Source organism: Notechis scutatus, chromosome Z (genome assembly GCF_049901735.1).
Source record: "Notechis scutatus isolate UNSWTSFEM ecotype Mainland chromosome Z, rNotScu1.2, whole genome shotgun sequence".
In the NCBI taxonomy this organism is placed as follows: domain Eukaryota; kingdom Metazoa; phylum Chordata; class Lepidosauria; order Squamata; family Elapidae; genus Notechis; species Notechis scutatus.
In genome coordinates this window covers 6,969,173-6,984,284 of record NC_142025.1, presented here as the reverse complement: position 1 = coordinate 6,984,284, position 15,112 = coordinate 6,969,173, and the positions used below count along the sequence as shown (strand labels likewise).

At 38.4% G+C, this 15,112-nt stretch overlaps 1 protein-coding gene across 5 annotated transcripts in view; it reads left to right on the top strand.

Moving 5' to 3' along the window:
* Positions 1-15,112, top strand: part of XYLB (xylulokinase) — a 169,296-nt gene that overhangs the window by 64,473 nt on the left and 89,711 nt on the right. For 4 of the 5 annotated variants that reach the window (XR_015746053.1, XM_026678933.2, XM_087947854.1 and 1 more), the window contains 4 exons: positions 225-340; positions 2,298-2,413; positions 3,413-3,486; positions 4,286-4,382. Coding sequence is in view for 4 of the 5 variants with exons in the window: in XM_026678933.2 (XP_026534718.1) it covers positions 225-340; positions 2,298-2,413; positions 3,413-3,486; positions 4,286-4,382 (403 nt within the window). In the remaining variant the exon portion in view is untranslated. Of the gene's footprint in view, positions 1-224; positions 341-2,297; positions 2,414-3,412; positions 3,487-4,285; positions 4,383-5,226; positions 7,676-15,112 lie in introns of those variants that run through there. The other variant, XM_087947856.1, reaches the window with a different exon arrangement.

The window sequence follows — 15,112 nt, the reverse complement described above, 5'->3', positions numbered from 1 at the left end:
AGCCATGAATTTTCCACAATAAATCCTTAGATTCCATTAGAAGTTTTTTTTTCCTGCTCTATGTTTTATATAAAGCTGGCAAGCAAAGCCAATTCCACAAGAATTCAATTGCTGCAATGTGTAATTTAAAGATGATTAGTAGGGCAAACAAATAGGTTTGATTTAGTTCCTGTATTGCTTTTTTTCTGCTTTTCTGCTAATACCTTGATTATTTTCTTCCCCAGATTAGCCTCGGCACTAGTGATACCCTGTTTCTCTGGATTAAAGAGCCAAACCCTGCTCTGGAGGGTCACATTTTCTGTAATCCAGTTGATTCACAAGCATTTATGGCCCTACTTTGGTGCGTGCCTCCTACTACACGATGTATCAGATTAGCTTCATAAAAATCAAAATTCGTGTCACTTATTCTAGTTCTTTAATGTTTCAGATTTTATTCTCAAAATGTACTTCAGAGCTTTATTTTTATTTATTTAGTTTTTTTTAATCCTGCCTTATTATATTAATAAATAACCCAAAGCGGCGAGAGTATCTAATAACTATTCTCCTCCTATTTTGTTTACTTTATGACATGGGTTGGGTTGAGAGAGAGGGACTGGCCCAAAATCACCCAGCTGGCTTTCATGCTTTAAGGAAGGACTAGAATTCACTGTCTCCTGGTAATTGGCCCAAAGTCATCCATTTGGTTATCATGGCTAAGACGGGACTAGAACTCACCGTCTCCTGGTGATTGCTCTCAAATCACCCAGCCAACTTTCATATCTAAAGTGGGACTATAAACTCACCATCTCCTGATGATTGGCCCAAAGTCACCTAGGCAGCTTTCATGCCAAGGTGGGACTAGAACTCACCGTCTCCTGGTTTCTAGCTTGGTGTCTTAATTACTAGATCGAACTGGTTCTCTTACAAGATGTTTCTGCATCACCTCTGTGAAGCACATTAAAACAACTTCTCTCTTTCCCTGGACAGCTTCTCAACCTTGAGCGAAAAAGAGTGACTGCTTTAACCTATTCCAGACTGAATTCCCATAATTGGGATGGGAGTTCCCAAAACCAGGCCATGAATGTCTAAAGTTAAGGTTTCCAGATTTAATAGGGATTGCAATTTCTAAATCAGTCTGATTGGCTAGAATGTTGAGAAGAGACAACTCAATCTACAAGAATCCATGTTAAGAAAAGACCTGTTTGCAGTAGGGAATACACTTAGTTAGTTTATTCTAAGTACTTTGCTACTCAAAAAATGAAGATAATAGCATGAAACATTGCATTATTACAGATCTTTGCATCCTCCGTTGTATATAAATGGTGCTTAGCTTATGACCACAATTGGGACCTGAATTTTCATTGCTAAGTGACTCACGCCCAATTTTACAACCTTCTTTAAGCAAATCACCGCAGTTCTTAAGTAAATAATATGGTTGTGAAACAAATCTGGCTTTCCCCATTAATTTTGCTTTTCAAGAGCTATCTGGGATCATGTGACTCTGAATTTTGATCATGTGACTGTGGGGACGTTGTGATGATCTTAAGTGTGAAGAATTGTTGCAAATCACTTTTTTCAGTGCCGTTGCAACTTAACGATGGCTAAATGAATGGTTGTAATTTGAAGACCCCCTGTGCCAGGGAAAAACCAATAACTTCACAGGCAAAGTTGCAATGAACAATCCATTTATTCAGATTACTTACAAATTATTTTTTGCTTGATTTGTAAAAATTAATGAAAGATTTTTCTTTGAAGAAGTTTAATTACAATTTTTTTTGCTTTAGATAGCTTCACCACCACTGTTACTAACGCAGTGGAAGTGGACACCTAAATCCTTTAACTTGCAAAAAATTTGGGTGTGTGAAAATAATATTGCACACATTATCGTTCCTCACCAGAGACTTTAGTAAATTGGTTTATAGAGGAGACTGTTCGGTTATGTCCAATCTTCTCCAATTGCAGAAGGTGTTAAACTTCCATAGTTCACCATGGGCCATAATGCCTGGGGGAATTATAGGAGCTGGAACCTGGAATGCAGCAGCAATAGGATCCCATTAATTGAAACTCAAGGATCTAGTCCTTCATTTATTACACACTTAAGTTAAATCATGGTGAAGTCAGGCATCAGGAAGCCTCTGGCCTTGGTATCAATATATATTTGTGAAAATAGGCTTTTTTCTTAAGATTCACACTGCTACTTGGCAGCTTGCAGATACTTTCTGATTTTCTCGTGCCAAATAATAAAATGATGTTGCTTCAGAATTCTGACTGAACCTCTTGGAGTAATCAAAGAAATCGTGTACTGTTATTTGTTTTAGCTACAAGAATGGCTCCTTGATGCGAGAGAAGATCCGAGATGAACTTGCGTTGGGCTCGTGGGAAGAATTCTCAAAAGCTCTTGAATCAACAGCAGCTGGAAATGGTGGAAAGGTGGGTAGGTATCTTGCAAGGCTTATAATTTCCTCCCCCTCTCATCCGCTAGTTAGGTGGGGTTTATTCCAGGAACGAAGCAATTGGAGGAGAGGCAGTGCTTCTTTCTGCCTGTCTCATCAGATGGCTTGGCTGGAACTAACTCGCCCAGTGTTTCTCAATCTTGGCATCTTTGAGACGTACAGATTTCTACAATTCCCCAGCCAGCTTGCTGTCTGTCTGGTTTTGTCTGGTTGAAATAAACCATATTCGTACATTCAAAAGAGGCAATAAAAAGCTAAGAAGAAAACAAAAAGACTAGAACGAAAAGACTCTCTGAGCAGGGGATTGATACCAGATAAATAATCAAACAGAAAACAATATCCTAATCTGGGAACTACCAAGGAGAAAACTATCCCCCCGCCCTGGCAAGGGGAGCTACTGTACATAATAAACAAGCGGGAGGGGGGGGAAACCCCACACTCGCTAGCACTGATGATGTTGCTTAGTCAATGAAGTGTCTGTAAAGCAAAAAAACCCGCAAAGAGCACAGAAAGGACCAGAGGCTCCATGATGAAAAAGTAACTTTATTTTATTTATTTATTTGATTTGCCAATTGTTTACAAGATAAGTATAAGTGTATACATAGTTGTGAATACATGAAATGGGTACATATAAGAAAAATAAAAGAAGAATAAGAGAAACAATAGGACAGGGACGGTAGGCACGTTGGTGCGCTTATGCACGCCCCCTACAGACCTCTTAGGAAAGGGGTGAGGTCAATAGTAGACCTCACTTAGCAACCTATTTTTGCGTTTATGACTTTTGCAGGTTTGTAAAGCAAAGGAAAGCTGAAGTAGACATAGTTGTGGTTTCAGTTTGCAGTCACTTCATTTTAACGCAAGGACCTCCTTGTTCGTTCAACAAAACGCAAAAAAATCTTGGGGGAGGTTGACATTTATTTAATTGTAATTCTTTGAAGACTTAATAGTTCTAAGTTTACTTTTTCTAATATTTAATTTAGGTTTTTATTTTGATGTGAGGGAAATTACACCAGGAGCTGTGGGAATTCACAGGTTCGATGACCACAATGTCGAGGTAAGAGCCCTTATATCTCTATTTATGGGTTACTCCAGATTTCCTGTACCATGAAGTTTGAATTGACTTGTAAAATCACCAGGCACTAATTTTACCTTTCCTTCAAGTGCAATCCTAGACTGTTCCTTTATTTTTTGAGGCCTCCAAAGTGAATGGCTCAGCTTTCCATCATGAGATGCCCTCAAGATATTTTAGATTTCAATTCCCAGAATACACCAATTATTTCACAAATTAAACAGATGATTTACAAGCAGTCTTTGGGCCTGTTGTAATCTTCTGGGAGGTTTGTATGTGTGTGACTGAACAACTGTTGCAAATAGTACCTATCCAGTTGTGGAGAAATCCACATAGGCACCATACAGATAGTCCTCGACTTAAAACCACAATTGAGGCCAGAATTTCTGTTGCTAAACAAAGTGGCTGTTAAGTGGGTCAAACTCGATTTTACAAATGTATTGCCTTAAGTGAATCATGCAGTCATTAAACAAATCCAGTTTTTCCCATTGGCTTTGCTCATGGGAAGCCATCTGGGAAGGTTGCATGGCTATCACATCATCCCTGGATGCTGAAACTGTTCTGAATATATGCCTGTTGCCAAACATTCAATTTTTGATCATGTGAAATTTTGCAGCGGTTGTAAGTGTGAGGATCGATTGTAAGTCACATTTTTCAGTGTTATAACTTCAAATGGTCACTGAGTGAACGGTTATAAGACGAGGACTGCCTGTACAAGCTAGCGCTACAGATGCCTGCCCCAAACAGGTGGCATTGGAGGCTTATATGTTTAGTTTCTTTTCAGACACCAGCATTCCCAAAGGAAGTGGAAATACGGGCCTTGATCGAAGGACAATTCATGGCCAAAAGGATCCATGCAGAAAAGCTGGGCTATAAAATACGTGAGTTTTCTTTCATCAGGATAACGGGAAATTTGACTAAAGTTGCCTACTCATCTCTGAAAAGTGGGTCATTCTATCTTCTCCAGTTTTTTTTTTAAAAAGTATTGTTTTATTGTATTAAAATAAATAAATGATGCATTATATTATTTAGATACAGTGGCATTTATACAATATTAACTAGAGATTATTAACAGTATGACAATTTTGATATAAGTAATTTAGAATTTACTTAAGTGACCAACGAAGAGAACATTAGCACCCAAGAGTTGAACTGTGGGGTCCTTGGCGCTTTCTGAACTTGGTTATTTTTTTGCAGATGTTTCATTACCAAACTAGATAACATCATTAGTGCTAGAAGGGAGTGGGGTTTACTGTTCGATTGTTTTCACAGTTGGTAGTTCCTTGATTCGGGTATTGTTTACTGCAGTAAACAACAGCCTAATCAAGGAACAATAAAAAAGAAAATACTCTCACCAATTTTGACAGAGAAACAGAGAGCAAATTATTTGTATATAAACAGAGAGCAAATCCTTCTCTCTTTTAGCACTGATGATGTTAACCTAGTTGGCAATGAAAAATTGTCAAGGAAACAATCAAATTCATAGAGCTTCAAGGGTCCTACAGTCACTTAAATCAGACGAGAGGTCTGGAGATTTAAATGAATGAATGAATACCTTTAAGAAAAATCTCATTATCAATATTAATAATGGTTTCTAAAATGTTAATAAACATGGTTTTCTTATATTGTACACTGAGCTGAAAAGGTAGCATTGATAAAGAGCAACAAAACACATCCAATTAATTAAAGCACACTTTAATTTGAAATTAACGATTCTGCTTTTAGAGAGGCAGCGGTGTCCAGAAGTCCTTTATCAAGATTAAGAAGTGAATGTTGCATTACAAGCACTGGCCTTTTCATAAGTCTGTACGGTGTCAAGATTCATGCACAAAGGGACCAAAACTTGTAGTGTTGGTGCAAGATCCATTTTGTCCTGTGGATATCTCCTGTTCACTGGGGCAAATGAGTCCTGTGATCTACCAAGGAGACTAATCTCCTGGTCTTCAGAATTGTTTTCAGTCTTCTTCTCATCCATGTGAAATTAATGGACTGTGGGCAGGCAAATTCTATGGGTTGCCCCCTTTCCCCCCCCCCCAACCGGTTATGTCCTTGTTGAGTTAATTCAAAATAGAATTACTCCATGGCACTAAAACTGTTTAATTTCTGCTTGCAAGTGTGTTTTGATGAACATATATTTACAGCTCCCAACTTTGTAGGGAGCCCTTAGCATGCCTGTTAATGGTTGGAATTAAAAGAAATCAATGTGGTGTTTAGGCATGAGACTAAACCGTAATTGGTTTTTAACTTCAAGCTATGACCTCACAGTTGTAATCATTGGGAAGGCTTCAGCCTTACAGTGCCTAAATTGTTCACATGTTCTATCTTAGCAGCTTTTCCTGTTCTTTGTGGCTTCCTCCTTAGTTGAGTTAGTAAAAATATTAGGAAATACAAGCCAGAGTGAACTAATTGAGTATGCCATTATTTTTCCAATGTATATGAGTTTTGGAGTAGGTTTGTTTTTGATTAGCCCTCATCCTAGCTAAATAGAACAATCACATATTATCACATATAGTGTGGCTGTAGTACTATTATTTATCCTTTTTACTATCTTCTTTACTTCCCCCTTTTATTGGTGGTGGTATTCTTCCTCCTCTTCCTCTTCTTCTCCCCCCACCTTCTCTCTGGTGCCTTACATGTACACTCAGTGCTTCTGTACCAGAGACAAATTCGTTGTGTGTCTAATCACATTTGACCAAATAAAATATTCAGTTCAGTTTAGATTCTGAACAAATATGCAGAGGCGGTTTTGGACTCCCTGCCTGGGAGACCTATTATAAAGCAGCAGTGTTAGTGTGGATAAAGGATTGGATTAAATTGGAAAACAAAATAATTTTAACACTAGAGGGATACGACTTACAAATAGGGTGGCATGCCTTCTTGTGGAATCTGAATGGTAAAATCCACTCATACTTTCAGAGACATACTTTACATAAATCTTTGATAAAAACCTGGTCAGATATTAGGAAAAACCACTACATCAAAGTTCCGATATGGTTGTCAACAATGGAGGCTATGTTCCACTCCAATACAATGGATATTAGTAAAAAGCTCAAATATCACCAAATTTTAGACATGGAAAGGAAACTCAAATCGATTCAAGAGTTAGAAAATCAAAAAATAACGATCGATCGTTGGTCATATTTTCAAATAGCAATAAGATATGAGAAAGTTTTAAAAGCTTTTGGACTAGAAACAAAGAGCACTAAATCTGATAAGATACTTTTGGGCCCAGAAAAAAACCACATGATATCCAAATTATACAACTATCTATTGGAATATGAATTAGCTGAGGAAATTGTGAAAGGACCAATGATAGCGTGGGCAAAAAATTTCGGTCATAATATAGACTTAGATAACTGGGGAAAAATCTGGCAGAGAAATCTTACAATAACTAAATCTGTATTTTATAAAGAGAACTTATATAAAATGATATATAGATGGCATCTAGCACCCTCCAGATTAGCAAAAATCTATCCAACATCAAACCCAATCTGTTGGAAATGCAAAGGAAATGATGGTACTTTCTTCCATCTCTAATAGACATGCCGAGTGCTTAAATTTTTTTGGATCAGAATCAAAATTTGGTTAGAGGAAAATTTGGTCCAAGGTGGATTGGAGTGGGAACCTAAACTCTACCTCCTGGGTATTATCAAAGAAGGTTGTTCTTCCAAAGTAAAATATTTGATAACCCACATATTAACAGCGGCACGAATCTCGCTGGTTCAATTCTGGAAAATGCCTAATATACCACCAATACAATTTATTATTCAAAAAATCTATGAATGTGCTGAAATGGAGAAGCTCACATTAAAATTAAAAGGAAAGGCTGGTTCGGAATTTTATTCAATTTGAAATAAGCGGTACAATTGGTTAGAACGTAAAAAAGAAAGAAAGTGGGAATTAAGGGGGGAAAATGAATTTACGAAACAGATTATGACACATACACCAAAAAGATAGGAATTTACAATGTTAGTTCTAGACTTCCTCGTTCTTTAATCAAGCAATAGATAGAATCTATCTGTAAAAATACATAATTATAACCCAACAATAAATATTAATAATAGATTATTATGTTTGATAGAGTATAAATAATAAATAACCTATAGGAAACAGGAAATAATTGCCACATAATATTAATTAGGGAATATTTAATTTACTGTAAAATGTATTGAAAGAAAGTTTAATTAGTTTTAACACAAAGTGTTGTGACATTTTGTTTGTATGAATTTTTGTTTTGTTGAGTTTGTGTATTTGTATATTTTAACTTTGTATTTAATAAAGTTGTTTTTTTTTTAAAAAAAGAATGTAATACATCTGAGATGTATAAATGGTGGTGGCTCTTTTTTTAATTCCTTAGAAGTGTTTGACTATTGAAAGCAAAATTTGGAATAAGTAGATAGTTAGTCTATTATTGATGGAAGGGATTTTAGCACAATTTAAGTAATTTCCTTGCAGGGTGTTATATAAGATCTAGCTGTACAGCAGCCATTATGAAATACTGTTATGGGAATATAATCTTAATGCCGTTCAACATTTGTCATCAGCTCATATTTGGACTCTTTCTGTCCAGAAGAGGGCATTAGATCCCATCTCATGGCTATTTTATATGTTCGTTTGGTCATTTAATCCCTCCTGTTTAACTGTTCAGATGAATATCGTGGCGGGTTTCCAGTTACAAAGCATAAAATGTACATCCCAGTAACTTTGTATCCCTGTTTAATCTAAGATAACAGAGAAAATCCTTCAAGAATGCCCTATGTTTTGCATCAGTCTGAAGTAGTATTTTTCAAACTTGGCAAATTTAAGATGGGTGGACTTCAACTCCCAGAATTCCACAGCCAGCATGAAGGGCGCAATTGAAATCATTGATATTTAACTCTTCATTATTCCATTCTTTATTGAGCCAACTTTATTTTTTTTATAAATAACTGCAAGGCAGCAAAAATATCTAATGTTCCTGCCCTCTCCTATTTTCCCCACAACAACAACTCGATTGGGCTGAGAGAGAATGACTGAACCAAAGTCGCCTTACCAGCTTTCAGGCCTAGGTGGGATTAGAATTCGCCATCTCCTCATGATTGGGCCAGAGTCACCTAGCCAGCTTTCAGACCTGAAGCGGGACTAGAACTCACCATCTCCTGGGGATTGGCCCCAAATCACCTAATTGGCATTCATGTCTAAAGTGGGACTAGAATTCTGTCTCTGGTGATTGGCTCATGGTCACCCAGCCAGTTTTCATTCCTAAGGCAGGACTAGAACTCCCGGTGTCTAATCTGGTGCCTTTACCACTAGAGGCCAGATTGTCTCTATTACCATTAGCTAATTTATTAATATATGTTACTTTTGAATTTGATCTAATACTGTCCATTTTTTTCCCTACAAAAAGTATTTCCATGTGGTTTTATTTTTAGTTTTTTTAGTTTTGTGTGTGTGTGTGTGTGTGTGTGTGTGTGCATGCATGTCTGTGTTAAATGCCTCCCTTCCACTCTTTTGAAAACTGTGTGTAACAATTGTAGTCAATGATTTAATTGGATCTACTGTGAGAATGCCTGTAGGCCTTGTTTCTTGGGCTCCCCAGAGTTTTGCAAAAGTTCTCAGGGATCAAATTGTTGAGATGCTAAAAATAAATCCTTCACCAAGGTTACCCAAGCCCATATGCTAAGAAAATACCATGAATCTACCATATGAGCATATGGAATGTGATGAATTTATTATGCAAATATGTTCGGTCTGCCTTTTTTGTATAATTTATTCTGCTCTTCCTTGCCCTATGAAAGAAACGTGGAACTCTGCAGGAGTTATAGTTAAGATTCATCTATTAACTACAATCTCGTTCCTCAGTTCATCTCTCACTCTCTTTGAAGATATTCTCTTTGTATTTTCAAGTTGATAACAGAAGGCCTGTCGCTGGGATACTTTATTTTTTTTAAACAAAATGTAAAACAAGCGTTTCAAGACTACCAAGTGATAGGCCAGAGAGCCTCATGATTTCATAATATGGTAGTGGAGAAATACGGGTCGATCCCCAAATGGAAGTATAGTATTTGACATATGGACCAGAATTATGTGGCTAGAAACACAGTACAGGCAGCCCTCGACTTAACGACCACAATTGAGCCCCAAATTTCTGTTGCTAAATGAGACAGCTGTTAAGTGAACTTTGCCCCATTTTACAACTTTTCTTGCCACAGCTGTTAAGCGAATCACTGCAGTTATTAATTTAGTAAGCCAGTTGTTGAGTGAATCTGGCTTCCCCATTGAATTTGCTTGTCAGAAGGTCGCAAAAGGGAATCATGTGACCCCGGGACACTCCAGCCGTCATAAATACAGATCAGTTGCCAAAAATCTGAATTTTGATCACCTGACTATGGGGGATGCTGCAAAAGTTGTAAGTGTGAAAAATGGTTGCAAGTCTCTTTTTTCAGTGCTGTTACAACTTGGGACGGTCACTAAATGAACTGTTGTAAGTCGAGGACTAGCTGTACATTGTTAACTACAGTTTGTCTTCAACTTTCGATTGAAGTTAATGGCGGAGCGGGCCCCCTCTGTGGTCACATGACTGAACCTTTAGGCACAAGGTTGCATTCATGGCCATTTGGAGAATCCGACGGTCACATGACCATGTTTTACAATGGCTTCGGCAAAACTGGCGCTTATTCCCACTTCTCGACAAAACCACGTCTGTAACAAACCGTTGGGCCACTTAAGGTTTGTGGCATTTGCTTAATGATTGCTTCAAAAAAGTTGTAAAGTTGGGTCGATCAGATGACCCTACGACCTTCACAAATTAGAACTGTAATGGACAGGCTCCATGACGGTCATATGTCAAGATATATAGCTGGTAAAAAGTTTGAAAGGCATCTGACATAAGACTCTATAGTCCTGAATTATGATTGTGAAATCTTTCATTTTTGACAATTAGCCAGAAGGAGAACTTCCATACGTAGCACAATTGTGTATATGCACAATCACTACCATTAGTGAAGCAGAAATATTACAGTTCAGTGCTGTTTACCAGCTGCACGAAGTTGCTAATGGAGAGTGAAATGTCTCCCTAAACTAAGCCTCTTCAATCTGGTGTCCCCCAGATATGTTGGAATTCACAGAAAGAGACAGATAGTTCTTGACTTTTGACCGGTAACTTAGCAACCAATCAAAGTTAGAACAGATTTCACAAAAGCTAATATTGAGACCCAGTTTCAAAGTTATGACGGCTGCCCCTTCCACATGGTCATATGATTGCATTTTGGGTGGTTGGCAACTGGCACAACTTTATGGGCATTTGCAGGGTCCGACATTCATATGACCATGATTTTCTACAGTTTTTGCCAATTTCCACTATTTTCTTCCGGTTTCCAGTAAAAAAAATACCTCCCATTGTGTAAAATAAATTTGCTAAACAACTATTGCATTCAGTGGTCATTAAGTGAACTACTGCAAAAATGCTGAAAAATTGTGTCCGATCACGTGATGCTTTAATTTATGACCTCAGCAACTAACTACTGTATTTCCTGACACAATTATGATCATAAATTGAGGACTGTCCAGAAGGAATGGCTTTAGTCAGCTTGATTGGTAATAACTTTATGAGACCTTTTCTAAAATCATGAAGATTTTTGGCAGGCCCTGCCCCTGATAGCAGTCAATTTTATGCACACTCTGCACACTGAGTAGAAACATTCTTATGCAGGTAGTCCTCGACTTACAAAAGTTCTTTTAGTTCATTACTGTTCAAATTACAAGGGCGGTCTTTTGACTGTCATAAGTACACCAAATACAAGCTAGGCGGATATAACCTTGTTGGTGACCCTCAGGGACCTTGGAGTACTCATATCGAAGGACCTAAGTGCCAGAGCTCACTGCAACAGCATTGCCAAAAAGGCATTAAGAATTGTAAATCTAATCTTAGGAAGCTTCTCCTCCGGAAATATTGAATTGCTAACTAGGACATACAAAACCTTTGCCAAACCAATACTCAAATACAGCTCATCCATCTGGAATCTGCACTATATATCGGCTATTAATACAATTGAGCGAGTCCAGAAGTATTTCACAAGAAGAGTACTACACTCCTCTGCTCATAACAGAATAACACCAGGCTTGAGATTTTGGGCTTGGACAACCTTGAACTATGCCACCTACGGTTGGACTTAAGCGTAGTACACAAAATTATCTGCTGCAATGTCCTACCTGTCAATGACTACTTCAGCTTCAACCACAACAATACAAGAGCACACAACAGATACAAACTCAATGTTAACCACTCCAAACCTGATTGCAGAAAGTACGACTTCAGCCACAGAGTGGTCAATGCCTGGAATGCACTACCTGACTCTGTTGTTACATCCTCTAACCCCCCACTCCTTCAACCTCAAACTATCCACTATTGACCTCACCCCATTCCCAAGAGGTCTGTAAGAGGCGTGCACCATCGTGTCTACCATCCCTGTCTTATTGGCCTCACATGTTCGTACCTAATTCCTGTATTCATACTCACGTTTATACTTATACCTATTATCCTGTAAGCGTTTAACAAATCAAATAAATAAATGAAACATCATCAAAATTCAGCTGCTTGGCAACTGACCCATATTTATGACAATTGCGGTGTCCTGAGGTCGTGTGATCACCTTTTGCGACCTTTTGACAAACAAAGTCAATGGGGAAGCCAGATTCACTTAACAACTTAATAACTGTGGCAAAAAAGGACGTAAAATGGGGTAATACTCACTTAACTATCTTACCAAGCCAAAGAAATTCTGTCGTCATACATTGAGGACTACCTGTATGAGAATCTCTTGAAAAAGGGAGCAAAACTTCCCTGGGTCCATATTTTCATACCAGGCATGATTTTATTCATTTATATTTTAATATATTGCATTTATATTTAATATCTCATCGCCAAGTGGCTCTGGACTAAATTATCTTTATATATTTTTATATATGCCTTGCTTTACTTGCCTTTAGTGTGTAGGCTCAGCATATTTTTTTGTACGTTGCTGATTTTGTAAACTTATTGTGACATGGAAGGAATTCCAAAGGTTGGTAGTCATTCAATTTCAGAGCCTCTAGCGAGAAAGGAAAGTGGGTTCTTGAGTAGGAGGCACTTGTTTTTGCCTATGGAGAATTGAGTGTAGCTTTTTAAAAAAAAATTCTTTCAAAAATATTCCCTTCCCTCCTTGCCTGCCTGGATAGTCCTAGAGAGCAGGGTTTCTCAACCTCTGAAGAATAACAGAATGGCACAGTTGGAAGGGACCCTGGAGATCAACTAGTCCAACCCACTGCTCAGGCAGGAATATCAGGGGTGTCAAACTCAAGGCCTGAGAGGTGCTTAGATCTGGCCCGCGGGGCTGCCCTGGAAACAGTGAAGGACTGGCCCGTGGTGCCTCTGCCAGGGAAAATGGAGCATGTGAGGGCCGCCAGCAGTGCTCCTGAACTCTGTTTTGGCTGGCAGAGGGTTGCAGGAGGCCAAAAATGGAGCTGGCAGTGCTTGGGCTGCCACAGGCGCCCCCAACATGAATGACGTTAAGCTGACCATGCCTCCCCTGGCCACACCACAGCCCCCCTCCCGCAATGAAATTGAGTTCGACACCCCTGTCCTATACCATTTGAGACAAATTTTTGTTAATCTCTTCTTTAAAAACTCCAGTTCTGGAGCAGCCACAATTTCCAGAGGCAAGCCGTTCCACTGGTTAATTGTTTAAACTGTTTGGAAATTTCTCCTTAGTTTCTCCTTAGTTTCTCCTTAGCATGCTGGCTGGGGGGTTCTGGAAGCTGAAGTCCACACATCAAAGTTACCAAGGCTGAGAAAAAAACATTTTTTGGGGGGAGAGGGAGTGATGTGGGAAGAGGAATACCCTAAGTAGTGCGACCTTTTAAAATTTGCATCACAATCGACCTGGCCAGGCAATGAATTTTCCAACATACAGCTAAAAGCAGATGGATGCCATGAATCCATCTGTTTGTGGTAATGTCATGGTGACCCTTTCCATAAGGCCTGGTTTGCTATTTTTCTAACTCTTCATTTAAAGGATATCTCATACACTTTGCCTCAGTGCCTCAGAAGTAGAAGGCAGTCATGTTTTCTCGTAGGAAATCCTTATAGCATTTGGGTGGGTGGGGAGAGGTTTGGAAGATGCTATTAGAAAGCAAACAGTGACACCCCCCCCCCCCAAACTTGGTGGGGGTTGGGATGACATGTCTGGAGGATGATGAATTGGGAGGGATACATTTCTATACCCACCCACCGCCCATTTTGTTTTGGATTGGTAGTACCACATTTCTGGACCAAATGTTAACATTTGCTTGACTCTTCCCTTTGACAGAAGACTCAACGTCCCAGTATCCCTCTCTGGGTGATGGGCTGTCTTTGCAGATAGTCTTCGACTTGCAACATTTCATTTAGTGACCGTTTGAACTTACAACAGCAGTGAAAAAAAAAGTGACTTATGATCGATTTTCACATCCATGATCATCCCCCATGATCATCGGATCAAAATTAAGACGCTTGGCAACTGTCTCGTGTTTATGATGGTTGCAGTGTCCCAGAGTCAACCTTTATGACCTTTTGACGAGCAAAACCGACAGGAAAGCCAGATTCACTTAACAACTACGTACTAACTTAACAACTGCAGTGATTCACTTAAAAACAGTGGGAAGAAAGGTCATAACATAGGGCAAAATTCATTTAACAAATGTCTTGCTTAGCAACAAAAAAATTGAGGCTCAATTGTGGTCGCCTTCCTTCCTTCCTTCCTTCCTTCCTTCCTTCCTTCCTTCCTTCCTTCCTTCCTTCCTTCCTTCCTTCCTTCCATCCATCCATCCATCCATTTTATTAAAGATTTTAAAGAAGAAAGATAAAAAATTAATACCAGCTAATATAAAATAAGAAAAAGAAAAGAAAACAAAGAGAAAGCTAAACTGCAACAAAAGGGGGAAAATGAAATAAAAATAGAAAAGAAAGAGAAAAGATACAAAGAAATAACTTCTGATCTTCTTTGCAGCATAAGTACAATTATAAATTTACCTCTTAACTCTTTTCTTTTTAAAAAATCTATCCTGTGTAATCATCAAACCCATAAATTATCTGTTTGTTTTTTCTCCTGTTCTGCGCAAAAAAAATCTATAAGGAGTTTCCAGTCAGCAATAAATGTAGATATTGTCTTTTCTGTGATCAAAGAAGTCAACAATGAGTTGATAAAGTTAAATACCCATGCTCTGCTAAGGGAGGAAAAAAAAACATCCAAAGAATTTTAAAGGAAGCGATTCAATTGAATTTCCAAAAGCACGCTTGGCCTCTAAAGGCAGATTCCTAATAATTTTGCAGTTGATGGTTTGACAGGGCGAAATCAATTTTTACAGGGTGTATGCATGCTACAAATAAACTGATGAATGTGTTTGTCAATCTTTGGCTCAGAATGCTACTAATTCAAATATTACTTTTCCTTTCTGTTGCTAGTCCAAGCTGCTCGGCTCTCTAAAAGGCAACTGTAGAGAGACTGTTGACGGCTGATTTATTGTGATGTGTCAGCTTTCAAGTAGATCCTATTTGTACAAATCAAATCTCTTCTCCTCAAGGAAACATGTGGTACAGTTTTACTTATCCATTTTA